Here is a 16,905-nt window from a genome sequence, read left to right as displayed (position 1 = left end):
TTCACACAAAGGGTGGTGGGTATATGGGATGAGCTGCCAGAAGAGGTAGTTGAGGCGAGGACTATCGCAATTTTTAAGAGACAAGCACATGGATAGGACAGGTTTAGAGGAATATGGGCAGATGGGACCAGAGTAGATGGGACATGTTGGTTGGTGTGGGCAAGTTGGGCTGAAGGGCCTGTTTCCACACTGTATCACTCGATCAGTTTCACAATCAGTGGCATGGATCCACTGAAGAATGAATGGGTCAACAGAAGCAACAACTCTGCACCCCTAATGATCCCGATTTATAAAGGCAGACTACATTACAGTGGTGTCACAGTGCAAGCAAATCCTGTTCCATATTAACTAAACTGAATGAACCATCAAGGTCAAAATAATCAAAGATTTTCTTTGCAATTTTTCATCTGAAGTTTTTATTTTAAAAGGGGTTTTAGCCCTTCATTGGGGGGAGTTGGATGTATCGTAAAATATGCATTTTAGCATTTAGCAGTTAAAATATATTTATTCAGCTATCTGCCATGCAAAATAAGATATATTCATTTCAGGCATAAAATTGATCTATCATAATTCGAAGTCCAATGAAACAGCTGCATGATCTGGTTCAGTGGGTTCAAACCAGATTTTGCTTGGAGGGTGCCTCACTGCCTATATTGTAACAGTACTATAAAAGAGGTAGGAATTATTGCAGAGTTAAAATAATCCCATGAGTAAATAAGTACTGTACCTGATCCACTTGGATCTGGCTTTCTTTCTGGTTTTATCCCTTTCATTACACAGATACTTTCCATCACCAGCTTTATGGGACCTGGTGGATTCTGCATAGTCTTGACGACTGTGACGTCAGCTGGCTTTAGAGTATCAAGAGCTGATTCAGCGGCCTCCAGCGCTGGCATGGCTTCTGCAAGATCCCCCTCACACTCATCCTGCAGAAACATTCAAAAGGTATAAAATAAAACATTAGGAAGAGGCTGGACTTCACTACCACAAAAACAAAACTCTAGCCAGTATTTTTTTTGTTGTCAGCAATTCACTTCTTAGAACATATTTTCAATCCCCAGTTTTCCACCAAAGTTAATTAGATCATGGAGTGATTATCTTAAATCAAATCTGGAAAATGTTTAATTGACATCTGTAAACAAACCTAAATTGTCAACGATCATATTGTTAAAATATAATCCACTACTTTATTTGTGGTAAATTAATAAATAAATTCAATCCATGATTGAATGGTAGAGTACACTTGATGGGCCAAAAGGCCTAATTCTGCCCCTATCACTTATCATATCATATCATATCATATATATACAGCCGGAAACAGGCCTTTTCGGCCCTCCAAGTCCGTGCCGCCCAGCGATCCCCGTACATTAACACTACCCTACACAATCTAGGGACAATTTTTACATTTACCCAGCCAATTAACAATTGGGAAACACCAGGACAACATCCTATCATGCAATAGACTCAATGCTTAATCGATAGGCTTGGTGCATTTACAAAATTAGGGTACTACAGTATCCTCCCACCATCCCACTCCTGCACCAATCATTGCAACAAGAGTTTAGAATATAGGGCGGCATGGTGGCGCAGCGGTAGAGTTGCTGCCTTAGAGCGAATGCAGCGCCGGAGACCCGGGTTTGATCCTGACTACGGGTGTTTGCCTATACGTTCTCCCCATGACTGTGTGGGTTTTCTCCGGGATCTTCGGTTTCCTCCCACACTCCAAAGACGTACAAGTTTGTAGGCTAAATGGATTGACATAAATGTAAAATTGTCCCTAGTGTGTGTAAGGTAGTGTAAGTGTGTGGGGATCGCTGGTCGGTGCGGACTCAGTGGGCCGAAGGGCCTGTTTCCGCACTGTATCTCTAAACTAAAAGTCTGGTTATAAATACATAAGAGGAAGAGAATGACTGAGGAAAAAGTAGGGTCCAAAAAGTAAAGCTGCGTATGGAGATAGGGAATCCAGAGACCGCCAGCTCTGCCTCTTTAAGTCCAAAGCTGAGGATATGCCCGAGACCACCAGACCACCCACTGTTGGCAAGAGTGAACTGCAGAGAGAAGCCTGAGATTGCTTCACCTCCTCCTTCGAGACTGTACGGAGTTTGTACGTTCTCCCCGTGACCTGCATGGGTTTTCTCCGAGATCTTCGGTATCCTCCCACACTCCAAAGAAATACAGGTATGTAGGTTAATTGACTTGGTAAATGTAAAAATTGTCCCTAGTGGGTATAGGATAGTGTTAATGTGTGGGGATCGCTGGTTGGCGTGGACCTGGTGGGCCGAAGGGCCTGTTTCCTTGCTGTATCTCTAAACTAAACTAAATATAATTGGGGAAAATACCATTCAGATCCTGACTTGGAGAAATAAGATTGGTTTACAGTAGTGTGAATGGCAGGAGCAAATCCTGATATTACCAAGGAAATTAAATCAGCTTTGCAGTGAAATAATGCAATAATAATTGTTCATCAGAATGCGTTTTGTGTTATTATCATGGTTGTACCTTGATTGCTTGTGCAGCGGCTGCTGCCTCATTAGCCACTACCTCGTCAGCTGCCACCAACGCCCTTTTGGCATCAACCTCAACAGTTTCCAGTTCAATTTTTATCATCATCTTGGCAGTCTCAGCAGATGTCTTAATTAGCTCTGGCTGCAGGTCTGTTAGCTCCTTCTGCATAACTGACACCTAATGATGGATCACAACACAAAGCAACAATTGGAAATAGCTGCATAAAATATAATGTGGCCACGAAAAATTCTGCCCGTGGTACTGAAACATCAGAGAGCAGAACAATCCTGTATGATCTGGGAAGATCTTTCAAGTCCTGCCATAAATGTCAACAGTAGAAATAGCTGGATTTCTTGGCTTAAATGAAAAGTAGAACTTTATCAAATAGATGGCAGACTGACAGAGTAATCCACCCACCTACAGCATATGCTTCATCATTGGTAGTTTTTATTGAAGATATAGTCCATATCTTGCTGTGTATTACAATACAAGGAGAATAAATCAAAGCTGTGTCCTACAGTCACAGGTTATCTCAGGTAGTAATGGAAAGACGAACCAGTAAACTCACCTGTGAAGATGCAAATTCTAGTTTATCCAGACCAACAAGATAACGATTTCTCATCAGGTCAATTTCATGTCTTTTCTTATTAAGAAGAACTTTAAAGGTCAGGATCAATTCTAGGTAGGAGGTAGGAGTTACATAGTTGTACCTCCGCAATGTTGAGAAATATTGTGTTGACAGGTTTCTTGCACTCGCTTGGAAATACTTGCACAATGCAACAACTCTGTAAAAACATGGAAATACTCAAGATCTTGATTGTAAAACTGTAGCACGCAACAAAAGCTTTGCACTGTACCTCGGGCACATGCCAAAAAATTTTTGTTGAAATTTGTTTCACATTGAAAATTACACTGAAACTATTGATCAAGTTACAACTTGTAAGGTCTTCATGAACTAGTTGATTTAATCTGCAGTGTGACAGGAAAACTGTGATGATCGCATAAAATAATGACAGGTATTGCAAATGAGAATGCATTAGCAATAAAAATACAAATTTGATCTTCCATTGTAGTGCTGAAGATTAAAAAGCAATAACGTCTTGATAAAAAATAAGCTGAGCGAAGCATTCATCTGAGGAAATAACAATGATTAAACAGGTTGTGTAACAGTATTATAATGAGTAAACATCACAGCTGAATTTTGGATACAAAGATAATCGCTATCAGCTTTATTTAAAAGCGAAAAATCTATCATTGACTGGATTCAGAACTTCATAGCGACCCATGTAATGTGTGATATTTACTGCTTTCAGTTTAATTAAAAAAACATTTTAATATAATTTGCATTTTAGATTCCACTGTAGATTTGCAAGCTTTCAATTAAAAAATAAAATTGTGGACACCACAGAAATTGTTATTATATGGCAAGTAAATGTCACTTGTAAACTTACTCTTTCCTGACTTCAAACTCCAATTCTACATCTTCCAAAAATTTGTGTGCCACCATTTCTAAAGCATCAAGTGGCCAAACTTGGAACCAATCAATGGTACAGCAATTTATGAGTGAAGGGAACATTCGCAAACGATTCCGAAAGGCATCTCCAATTGGGCTCATGACTGTTGAGAAACACAAAATCGATTAATGGAGGGAGGGAGGGGGAGGAGGGTGGATAAGGGGGGTTGAAGGGGATGGAGAGGGAGAAGGGGAAGTGAGGAGGGGAGGGGAGGAGGAGGGGAGGGAGGGGGAGGGGAGAGGACAGGGTGCTGCACCAATGCAGGAGAGGTTTGGGCCCAATGGGTTCACTTGGTCTAGTAAAAACTATATTTGTTTGCCATATCTGTACAAATAATGTGTTTACAAACACAATCTGGCAGATGTGCAGGGCCATCATATGATGAGCATTGGATATCTTAATACCACTCAGGCAAAATTCATTTGCACGGGCAGATGGGACTGGCTTAGATAGACATCTTGTCAGTATGGACAAGTTGAGCCGAAGGCCTGTTTCCATGTGGTACAGCTTGGTATATCTAGATGATGCCTTCTTTTGATTCAAGTTAAAATGGACTACCTTGACCGGGCTTGTGATGATGGAGTCGAGTAGATGTATACTCCATAAAGTAGAACACCTTTAAAGTTTAGTTTAGTTTAAAGATACAGCATGGTAACAAGCCCTTTGGCCCACGGAGTCTACACCACCCAGCAAACACCCGTATATTAGTTCTATCCTAAACACCAGGGTCAATTCACAGAAGCTAATTAAGCTACAAATCTGCACGTCATTGGAATGTGGGAGAAAACCGAACACCCAGAGAAAACCCATGTGGTCACAGGGAGAACGTACAAACTCCATACAGACAGCACCCACAGTCAAGATTGAACCCGGGTCCCTGGCACTGCAAGACAGCAACTCTACCGCTGCGGGAATTGACTGGCCAGGTGACTGACATTTCAGTGGAAGAGCTTCAAGTAACCTTGGCATCCCCTCTCTCTCTGTCCATCCCCCACCCTAGTCGTTGTACTAGTTTCACTGTCATCCTGGTGAGTTTCATTGCTTGTATAACTCATTTTCACCTAGCCCACAGCTAACAATGGACTGTTTCCTTTATCATTGTTACTTTTTGCACATCTTTCATTCATTTCTTCAATATCTCTCTATTTCACCGTCTATATCTCTCATTTCCCTTTCCCCTGACTCAGTCTGGTCTCGACGCTTAACAGCATTGATATACAGAGAGATCGTGGGGTCCAAGTCCATAGCTCCCTGAAAGTAGCAATACAAATAAATAGGGTGGTAGAGAAGATGTTGTTTTCATCAGTCGGGGCATTCAGCATAAAGGTCAAGAAGTCATGTTGCAGCTTTATAAAACTGGTTATGCCAGATTTAGTGTATTGTATGCAGTTTTGTTTTGGGGGGCTTTAGAGAGAGTGCAGAAGGGTTTAACAGGATGATGCCTGGATTAAAGGGCATTAGCTATACGGAGGGGTTGGGCAAATTTGGATTGTTTTCTGTGGTGCATCAGTGACTGGGAGAAGACTTGATAGAAGTTTATAAAACTACAAGAGGCATGGATAGGGTAGACGGTCAGAATTCTTTTGCCCAGGTTGGAAATATCAGGTACTAGAGGACAGAAATTTAAGGTGAGAGGAGGAAAGTTTAATGGAGAAGTGCAGGACAAGTCTTTACACAAAAAGCGTTAGGTGCCTGGAACGTGAGATGGTGGAAGCAGATACACTAGTGGTGTTTATGAAGATTTGAGATAGGCATATAGATCATGTGTAGGTAGAAGGGATTGGTTTAATTTAGTGTCATGTTTGGCACAGACATCATGGGCTGAAGAGTCTGTTCCTTTGCTGTACTGTTGTATGTTCTGAACCTGTGGAAGCCTAGATGGATGGATAAGAAATACTTGCATTTATATACTGTACCTTTCATGATTTCAGAATGTCCAAAAGGAATTCACATTTCCTACAGTAGTTTTTGAAGTCTAGTCTTTGCGGTTATGCAGGAATATTAAATCTTACCTAACACAATGTGCAAGTTAGCTTTTACTTTCTCAATGAAGTAATTGTACAATGACAATGGAGTGGCTTCAATTCTCTTCCCATCTGCCCTGGCCACCGCTTGCATCTTTTCCAACAGCTCAGCTTTCTCATCTGCTGGGAAGATATTGGGTACATCCCCTGTGTTCAACAACATGTTGATGTCTTCGACAAATGACTCATCTTTAATTTGGCTGTCATTAAACATAAAGACGGTTTGAGTGCTCTCAACTCCAGTTTTGATCATTACTCGCTTAACATCATCTCTCCATTCATTCTTGCCATAGTTCTTGGTAATTTCAATTTGAAAGAGATTGAAGTCATTCATAAAGGTGGACAATTTCGTAGCACTCTGTCTGCCGCTCCCACCAACACCAACCAGAAGCAGATGACCATTGTCCTGCTTTAGCACTCTGCATATTCTTGAGATGTGTTCAATAGCAAACTTGAACATAACCAAGGCCATTGGAGTTCTACTGACGTTGTTGTACTCGGACAGATAGTATTCCATGATTGACGTCAGTAGTTTTAAGTCTATGATCTCGTCATAAGCCTTCAAATTAGAATCTGGCTTTAGATAATCTCCAAAAAATAGACTTCGGATATTGTCATCCGTAACTTTTCCTGATCGAGTCAAGTGGCTCAAAACCTGTGGGAGATGAATGGATACTGAATTTCATAACAGACTGTGATGTATTTCTTTAAAAAAAACATTAAAAACTGAACAAAAGATCATCAGAATAGATATCAATTCTTAAACCTTAAAAATAAGTCACAGTTTCAGAAAGTAGCTCATTCCCTGATGCAAGAACAAATTGATAAGAGTTCCATTCACAAATTATAATTGCAAGGTTACACGGTGTTGTTCACTATTTGTCAAATTGAATTGTACAGCTGAATTGTTGGAATAAGCAAATGGATAGTAGGTGATATTAATCCTCATCCAACACTGATTTGGCATCACCAACCACAATGGTGCATGTAAACGCATCAAATCCAATGTGTGCAGCATGCATAGGAAACAAAGCCTGAACAGCAAGAACAAATCCTTTTCTTCAGCAACTCCTCCAGCCCCAAAATTCCCATCCACATCACTCATATCGCACTATGTTATCATGGAAGGAATGAAGTGAAAGAACAGCAGGATAAAGACCACAAGAACAGACAATATTCAGGAACTCTACCTGGTCTCCAGACTTGGCAGAGTTGATCACTTTTCACCCTTAAACTCCATATAATTGTAGCACATAATTGCCTATTCAGCAAGTCCTGGGCAATACTCACAGCACATAAGTGTGAGACAATGACTCCACCGACTAAGAGGAAGTCTAAGCAAGCTTGATCTACTGCAGATAGACACAACATGCTGGAGTAACTCAGCGGGACAGGCAGCAACTTTGGAGAGAAGGATTGGGCAACAAGGAAGCTCACTCCTGAATCTACACTGCCTTTCCATTGTCTACATGTCTAAATTGGGGGTTATGAATTAAATTATCAACCCCCTTCCCAATTCTAATCCCTTCTCTCGGTCACTCTATCTCTGACCCCTTTCCTCTAATGACATCCTTACTTGGTCCCCACCCCTTTCCTCTTCTCCTGCTGCTGGTACTCACTCTCTCTCCAAGAGCTGGACCACCCACTGACCAATGTGACTCACCCTCTTCAGTGGTCAATTCACAATTGCCAAATCCGCCCTCTTACCCCAGCCATGCCCAATCCCAGGATTTGCACTACCCGAAGCCTGAAGTCTAGTGCACAACCCCCAGACCTCTCCCAGAAAACCTCAGGACAATCTTTGGACACTTCTGGTGTGGCCCAACGTTGGAGGTCAGTGACCTCCTGCTGGGAGAACTGCTTCATTCTGGATGTTAGACACAAAATGCTGGAATAACTCAGCGGGACAGGCAGCATCTCTGGAGAGAAGGAATGGGTGACGTTTCAGGTCGAGACCCTTCTCAGACTGGAGAGGTCTGAAGGTCTCGACCCAAAACGTCACCCATTCAGTCTGAAAACGGGTCTCGAACTGAAACGTCACCAATTCCTTTTCTCTGGAGATGCTGCCTGTCCCGTTGAGTTACTCCAGCATTTTGTGTCTATCTTCGGTGTAAACCAGCATCTGCAATTCCTTCCCACATTCTGGTTGTTGTTGTGCCTCTTGTGGGTTGCCCAGGCAGGTAGAAAAACTTCCATCATAGTCCTGATTTGTGCCTCTTCAATGGTGGAAAGAGTGCCACAAGTTAATCAGCCTCCGACCTGCTCACTGTATATGTGGTTGGACCAATGGTGACTCCTCCCCATAGGATGTTAATGGTGTGGGATAAGCAATGGTAGTCCCACTGAATATCAAGGGTATGTTGTAAGACTCTCTTGTTAGAGATGGCCAATGCCTGGACAAACATAGCTGACTAATTTTCCACATTACCAGTGTTATGCCCCAACCTCAGTCTGCTCCTTTTCTACCAAGGCAATTATAAAAATGTAGTAAAAATATAATTATTTAACATCACCTTATCAACAGTTTGCTTAAAGAAATTTGATGTGGTTTCTTTGATGATTTGGAAGAATGTCCGCCTGTCTTCTTCCGCAATCAGTCTGTCATAAAAGACTCTGTAAACTTCGTGAATCCAGAGACGAATTAGTTTGTCACCCTCCTGTGAGAGAAAATCATTCACCGTTAGTAACTGAAGATATCTCGGGCTCTTTTTTCCTACAAATGAAATAGTTGAGAGCACGAGTTACAATCCTAAATGACCACAGTGTACAACACAAGTGCTTCAGTGGAATGTGCTTTTTAATCCCATATTTGAGAGGCTCCAATCTTTGCTCAATGTACATCTGCTAAACTCCTACCATTTTTGTCCAACATTGCTTCAAATGAACAAACGTCTTTGCAAAAGCGTAGGATTTTCATGGCACTATGTCTATTCATTCCCATGTAGTTTGCAAAGCATTTAGTAGTGGAGACGTAAGAGACTGCAGATGCTGGCATCTTGAGTAAATAACAAATGAATGGAGGAACTCAGCAGGTCCGACAGCATCTTACAGATGCTATAAACAGTTGGAAATTATGCCTTTCTTTAAATAAAATCTCTATTGAGTCTGTCGATGAAGCAAATAACATCTGAGATGAATTTAAAAGTCTTACAAAAATGGTCACCACACTTATAATATCTGTAGTGGCCATATTTGTAAGACTTTGTCAGCAGGCAATATTTTCATTGGGGAAAAGTGGGTATTTCAGAACGTACAAACTCCGTACAAACAGCACCCATAGTCATAGTCTTTGGCGCTGTAAGGCAGCAACTCTACCGCTGCGCCACTCTGTCGCCCTGATTGGTTGGTACAAAGATATTTGCTGGGGGAACCTTCCACATAGTAAAAACTACTTCCCTGCAATGGACGAATAGGAGTTTTGATTATTGACCATTGTGGCGGCTCCCGAGGGTCGGGCCATACCACTCACGACCCCTCGGCACGGGAATGGGTCGAGCCAAGGAGGCGGACTTCGGCCGGGAGTATAAAGGTCAAGGACCGCATGACTCTCATCCCCTTTTGGAGTTCCAGAGATACAGTAAACACGCTTTTGTTAACCTTGCCTACTTGTCGTTCTTTTGGCCTACTTGGCCCACTACACTGGTGACCCCGAACGGTCCATTATAGAAAAAATGGACAAGACATGGAGCGCAGCCTTCGCCTCGCTGTCCGAGGGCGCTACACCGGCTATCGAGGCAATTTCTGTAGCCCTCCCTACCTTTTGGACCCACCGACCCCACGTCTGGTTCCAGCAAGCTGAGGTATATTTCCAGCTCAAATCCATCCGGGTGGAAAACCGGGTGGCCGACGCGTTGTCGCGCCCCGCCGTCGAGGTGGTTTTGGATGTGGCGCCTGGCATTGACTATTCAGCCCTGGCGGTGGCTCAACTGGTGGACGACGAGATACCCGCCTACCGGACTGCCATCTCCGGCCTCCGCCTTGAGGATGTCCCTCTCGGCCCCAATGGAGCGACAATTTTGTGCGACGTGTCATTGGGCCAACCACGCCCCATCGTGCCTGCTGCCTGGCGCAGGCGGATTTTCGATGTAATCCACGGGTTGGCTCACCCATCCATCCGGACGACAGTCGCACTGGTGGCCACACGGTTCATGTGGCACGGTCTCCGCAAGCAGGTTGGCAATTGGGCCCGCACCTGCGTCGCGTGCCAGACGGCGAAGATCCAGCGCCACGTCCGGGCGCCTCTCCAGCAAATCGGCCTGCCAAACCGCCGATTTGACCACCTGCACGTGGACATTGTGGGTCCCCTCCCGACTTCGAGGGGCATTACTCACCTCCTCACGGTGGTTGACAGGTTCACCCGGTGGCCAGAGGCCATACCATTGACCGACACGTCCACGGCCACGTGTGCTCGAGCATTGGCTGCAAATTGGATCGCACGCTTTGGGGTGCCGGTGGACCTTACATCAGACCGGGGACCACAGTTCACCTCTGAGTTGTGGTCAGCCATGGCTGAGCTGTTAGGGGTTCGGCTTCACCACACCACGGCCTACCATCCGCAGGCTAACGGCCTGGTGGAGAGGTTCCACCGGCAGCTCAAGGCTGCGTTGAAGGCACGACTCTCCGGCCCCGATTGGATGGACGCACTGCCGTGGGTCTTATTAGGCATCCGGACGGCACCCAAGGAGGACCTCGCAACGTCATCAGCCGAGCTCGTCTACGGGTCGCCGCTCACCGTGCCCGGGGAGTTCGTGCCCTCATCGCCAGGGCAGCAGGAACCGTCCTCGTCCACCCTACAGCGCCTTCGTGAGCGAGTGGGAAAACTGGCACCCGTCCCTACGTCTCACCATGGGACGTTCCACCCGCACGTCCCATTGGCCCTTCGAGATTGTGCCTACGTTTTTCTCCGCCGCGACGCCCATCGAGCACAGCTTCAGAGACCTTATGAGGGCCCTTTCAAGGTGCTGAAGCACGGTGAGACAACTTTTGTGTTGGACATGGGGGGCCGACCGGAGGCCGTGTCAATTAATCGCCTCAAGCCAGCGCACTTGGACATTGACCAGCCGGTGCGGGTTGCACAGCCTCGGCCGCGCGGGCGCCCCCCTTTACAAGTGCCTCCAACACCGCACCCGCCGATCCCCTCATCTCGACCGGTATTTGTACCCCCTTCTCCGCCCCCGTTTGTCCCTCCAGCAGTGCCCCCGCCAGCCCCCCCGGGTGTCCCTTCAGCTGAGCCCCCGCCAGACCCCCCGTCGGACGGGTACCGTACACGGTTCGGTCGACTAGTGCGACCACCGGTGCGCTTCGTGCCTCTGGTTCTGGGGGGGGGTCCTGTGGCGGCTCCCGAGGGTCGGGCCATACCACTCACGACCCCTCGGCACGGGAATGGGTCGAGCCAAGGAGGCGGACTTCGGCCGGGAGTATAAAGGTCAAGGACCGCATGACTCTCATCCCCTTTTGGAGTTCCAGAGATACAGTAAACACGCTTTTGTTAACCTTGCCTACTTGTCGTTCTTTTGGCCTACTTGGCCCACTACACCATTTTAATAAGCAATCTAATAGTCCTGGGGCTCTATTATAAAATCAACTAGCACAACTCGAATACTTTGCCCATTCCATATTATGTGGAAAAATTGTGCTAATCAATGTGAGATGGTTTTTATCATTCCCATTTTGGAATATACTAAACAAATTGAATCAAGGTGAAAAGACATCATGGTAGCTAAATTGTAAATATTTTCAGTTATTCCAAACAAAATTGGTATCGCTTAACATCGTAACTGGTGTCTGCTAAATGCAATATTGAAATTTAGTTAAGAATTATTTTGGAACAAAACTATACGTACACCTTTGGAATACCTAAGTGCAATCTTTGGTGATAATTACATCTGTCCATAAAGCTAAAGACTTGAACATTTCTAGGAAGTGTTAATGTAAAGGAACGTGTAATCAACTTTTGGTATTTAGAGAGAAGTATTCACTACATATTATAATTATTCAATGAGAAATGCAAATGACTAACTGAACTTTTTCCACAATGAACTGAAAAATGTGACATTGCTAAGCGCATCATGGGATGGATATTTTAATATAAAGACATATTAGATTTATGTTTTAAAGAATTCCTGGTGTTCATTTCAAGAGACAAAGCACGTTTGTCATTAAAGTTCCAAAGTAATCATGATCACCCACCTTGAGATGTGTGCTTGGGCATAACAGCACTCCTTTAATCACCCGGGAGAAATCTCGCAAATTGAACACGTAATGAGATTTGGAAGGAGTTGGAAGAAAACTGCTTATTGCAGCCTTGTACACTGCCATGGTAGCTTGCACCATTAACCTTCCCAAACTATAATAAAAAAGAACTTAATTTTAACATTAAATTCATACTCCCTGCAAATACCACAAATTATGTATGCACAGATTATGGTGCAAATTATAGTGGCGAAACTGGTAGTGGCACTGCCACACAGCATCAGATACCCAGGCCTCAGGCACTGCCACACAGCATCAGATACCCAGGCCTCAGGCACTGACCTCAGGCACTGGAACACTGCATCAGATACCCAGGCCTCAGGCACTGACCTCAGGCACTGGAACACTGCATCAGATACCCAGGCCTCAGGCACTGACCTCAGGCACTGGAACACTGCATCAGATACCCAGGCCTCAGGCACTGCCACACAGCATCAGATACCCAGGCCTCAGGCACTGCCACACAGCATCAGATACCCAGGCCTCATGAAAGTGGATATGAAAGTGAGATAAGATGGAACTGGTGTGAACGGGTGATCAATGGTGAGCATGGACATGGTGGGCCGAAGGAACTGTTTCCATTTAATTCAATTCAATGTTTCCCAGACAAACAACAACATTTTATATGGAGCCTTTAACATAAGTAGTCCCACTCATATCATAACATTAAGACGGGGAGGTAACTAAATATTTTATCAGAAATAAATTTGAAGGCTATCATTGCAGGAAGGAGACGATGCTTTGAGAACTTAATATGTTTCAAAGTAACAATTGTAACAGCTGAGATAGACACAAAATGCTGGAGTAACTCAGCGGGCTAGGCAGCAACTCTGGAGAGAAGAAATGTGTGACGTTTCGGGACGAGACCCTTCTTCATGCTGAGAGTCAGGGGAGAGGACAGCTTGTATAACAGCTTGTATTTGTACAACACCTTTAATATAGCTCAGCATCCCAAAGCACTTCATAGGAGAGTTACCAAAAATAGTCATATATAATGCAAGGAATATTGTGGAGAAAGCAGATAAACTTAGAGCCTGGATCAGTGATTGGGACGATAATGTTGTGGATATTGCGGAAACGTGGTTGCAAGAAGGACACGATTGGCAGCTTAATGTTCCGGGGTTTCGATGTTTCAGACATGATGGAGTAGGAGGCAGAAGAGATGGAGGGGTTGGGCTACTAATGAGGTAGACTACCACGGCTGCACTCAGAGAGGACACACTGGAGGGTTCATCTACTGAGGTGATAAGGGTAGAGCTTAGAAAGAAGAAAGGTGCAAGCAATCTAATGGGATTGTACAATAGCCCCCCCCCCCCCTCCCTCCCTCCCAGTAGCAAACTGGAAATAGAGAAACAGATATGTAGACAAATTACCGAAAGATGCCAAAGCAACAAGGTTGTCTTAGTGGGTGACTTTAACTTCTCCAAAATTGACTCGGAACTTGATCCGTACTAAAGGCTTAGATGGGGCAGATTTGGTGAGGTGTACCCAAGAGAGTTTCTTGAAACTGTACGTGGATAGCCCAACCCGAGAAGGGAACATACTGGACTTTGTGTTGGAAAAGAGCCTGGCCAGGTGAATGGTGTTTCAGTCGAAGAGCATGTTGGGGATAGTGATCGCAGCTCCATTAGTTTTAAGATTGTTTTGAATATGGAGAAGGATGGACCTTGCAAGAAGGTACTAAATTAGGGTAAAGGCAAATGATAACATTATTAGGCTGGAGCTCGGGAGGGTACACAGGGAGCAATTGTTAGTGGGAAGTCCACATCTGACTTGTGGTATTTGTTTAAAGGCCCGTTGATCGACGTTCAGAACCAGCATGTTCCAGTAAGGAGGGATAACTATGGCAAATAAAGGAACCTTGGATGGCCAGAGTGGTTGTAAATGAGGTCAAAAAGAAACAGGAAGCGCATGCAAGGTTTAAGAGGATAGAATCATACAGGGCCTTTGAAGAATATAAAGAAAGGAGGAAAGAACTCAAGCAGGCTATTAGAACGACCTAAATGGGCCACAAAATGGTTTTGGTGAGTTAGATTAAAGAAACCCACAGAGCTTTTTGTACCTATGTTAAAAGCAAGAGGGTAACCAGGGAGAAGGTAGGACTGCTCAGTGACACAGAAGGGAAGTTGTGCTGAATGTCTGGGGATACAGGCGAGGTACTAAAACAAGTATTCAAGGCTTTAGTATAAAATAGAATGATGGTAGAAGGAAATTTGAAAAATGTTATGGAAATGGGATGAGGTGATTATTGTGATGGCAGGAAAATGGGTTTGAAGACTGAATTAGATTTAGCGTTGGAACAGGGACTGATTGAGAGACCTGGTAGACACAAAATGATGGAGTAACTCAGTGGGACAGGCAGCATCTCTGGAGAGAAGGAATGGGTGACGTTCCGGGAGACCCTTCTTCAGATTGAGAGTCGGGGAGAGGGAAACTAAAGATATGGAGGGCTTCTCCGTGGATTGTCACCTTGTTGTGGTGGAGAAGCTTGTGTGGTCCTGAGATCCTGAGAGCGATGCTGTCTGGAGCTATGCTCCTGGTAGGGTCACCCATGGCAATAAGGTCGAGGGGGAGGTCCCTGACAAAGAGCAATCCAACCAAGACCTCAACGGTGGAACAGGCGGAGGATGATGGCTGACTTTAGTGGAGCGTCACAACGGCTGGGAAGGCGGATGAAGGCTGCAGCAGAAAAGGGTCCCCGGTCGTCTTGGACTCCATGCCACTGGATCCTGACCCAGATCTGTCAAGGACCGTGTGGTGGCTGTCTGTGCACCAGTCTTCCCAGGTTAAACAAAGTCACGCACAGGCGTCCGACCCTATGGAGAGGACAGTCATACTCGCTTCGAGTGACCACCGACGATGATGATGGAGGGGTAAGGTGTGAAAACAACAGATCAGAGCAAACGATGATAAGGAAATGTAGAATGGTTCAATGTTAGCTGAGTTGGTTATGGATTATGTGTCATCATTCCACATACAGAATCTAATCATCAACCATGGAGTTAAATTGAATTTGGTTGATCCTTACCGCTGAAAGGTGTTATCAAATCCTTTTGCAAAATGCCATTCCGTAATGGAAGTAAAAATCGTCATCATGGTATCATCATCAAAGGAATCAATGGACACAATATTCAAATGCCGAGTGAAACGTCCTGTCAAAAAACAAATAAGTGACTTCAAATCATACAAAGCTCCAGGGAACAGCAACCAAAGTTTGAAAATTAAAACAAAACTTCAGATGTTGAAAATCTGAAATAAAAACAGAAAACGCCAGAAACAGCCAGCCGGTCAGGCTGTGAAAAATGAAACAGTCCAAGTGTCGGGTCCATAACCCTTTGTCAGAATAGTTTCCCTTTCTCGGGATACAGCCTGATCTGCCGAATGCTTCCTGAATTTCCTTCTTTTAAAGCAACTCAGGTTTTATAGTTTGTAGATTCAGGGGGCAAAACAGCATAGAAACAGATCCTTCGGCCCAACTCGTCGATGCTGGCAACAAAAAAAAAATTCTGGAGATCATGAGGGGTTGTTTGACATTGCTGTGATTGGCCTGCTCTTGTTGATGCAATCATTCTGTGAATCTGAACCCAATGGGGGTGACATTTAAATATACATTCCTTGCTGGGTGATAATGGTGTCAGTGGGTTATGCCATTTTAATGCCAAAGTTGGTTTCAGCCAGCCCTGTTTTTAAATAAAATTGCACAGAAGTTAAGTGGCAGAGTACTGCATGGAAATAAGAAAAGGACAAGTGAACAGGCTCTGTCCTGGGATGTAGGACTGAATGCCTGGAGATCATTATATTTAAGTTACATAACTCAAAGTGACAGAGTGGGGGTTGAATCATGGCTTTCTCATTTTCTATCATAATGTGAATATATGTTATATCTATTGGCACAACTCATACCCTTGAATCTGTACCTGTCACCTTAAAGTATCAAAGATCTGTTTGTAATTTAAACTACACTCTTAAAATCATGTGTTCACTCTGAAGATCTTCCTTCAGAAAGATAAAAGAAACATTTGTGTGAAAGGCAGATATATTATGGTACTGGTCTCAAGGGGGTGCTATTGTTATTCTCCAGGCTACACGCCAACTAGCTTCTCTAAACCAAGGAAGATATATTGCACAAAATGCTGGAGTAACTCAGCGGGACAGGCAGCATCTCTAGAGAGAAGGAATGGGTGACGTTTCGGGTCGAGACCCTTCTTCAGACTGAGAGTCAGGGGAGAGGGAGTCTAGTGAGATGGCGGAGTAAGGTGTGAAAACGATGGAGCAAAGCAGATGATGATAAGAAAATGTAGAATGGTTCATGTCAGCTGAGGGGAAGGTGACAAGGAGGCATTCAATCACTAAAATTAACCAGAAGGACTGAAACTAGTCAGAGAACTAGGGAGGGGGAGGGACGGAAAGAGAGGGAAAGCAAGGGTTACTTGAAGTTAGAGAAATCAAAATTCATACCGCTGGGTTTTAAGCTGCACAAGCGACTCCCTGGTTAACTCATCACTTCCCGCCCAAACTACCCTCTCCCCAGGTACCTTCCCACCCCAACTACCCCCTCCCCAGGTACCTTCCCACCCAAACTACCCCCTCCCCAGGTACCTTCCCACCCA

At 44.5% G+C, this 16,905-nt stretch overlaps 1 protein-coding gene across 1 annotated transcript in view; it reads right to left on the bottom strand.

Moving 5' to 3' along the window:
* dnah3 (dynein axonemal heavy chain 3) overlaps window positions 1–16,905 on the bottom strand; it is a 174,413-nt gene that overhangs the window by 28,158 nt on the left and 129,350 nt on the right. Inside the window, exons 45-52 of the mRNA XM_078418267.1 lie at window positions 15,324–15,447; window positions 12,233–12,389; window positions 8,557–8,700; window positions 6,032–6,698; window positions 3,957–4,122; window positions 3,074–3,290; window positions 2,500–2,682; window positions 728–926 (exon numbers count right to left, since the gene is read on the bottom strand). Coding sequence (XP_078274393.1) covers window positions 728–926; window positions 2,500–2,682; window positions 3,074–3,290; window positions 3,957–4,122; window positions 6,032–6,698; window positions 8,557–8,700; window positions 12,233–12,389; window positions 15,324–15,447 — 1,857 coding nt within the window. The remainder of the gene's footprint in view (window positions 1–727; window positions 927–2,499; window positions 2,683–3,073; window positions 3,291–3,956; window positions 4,123–6,031; window positions 6,699–8,556; window positions 8,701–12,232; window positions 12,390–15,323; window positions 15,448–16,905) is intronic.

This window comes from Rhinoraja longicauda, chromosome 21, assembly GCF_053455715.1.
Source record: "Rhinoraja longicauda isolate Sanriku21f chromosome 21, sRhiLon1.1, whole genome shotgun sequence".
Lineage (NCBI taxonomy): Eukaryota > Metazoa > Chordata > Chondrichthyes > Rajiformes > Arhynchobatidae > Rhinoraja > Rhinoraja longicauda.
The sequence above is the reverse complement of the archived record's forward strand: the minus strand, read 5'-3'. Positions and strand labels throughout refer to the sequence as shown.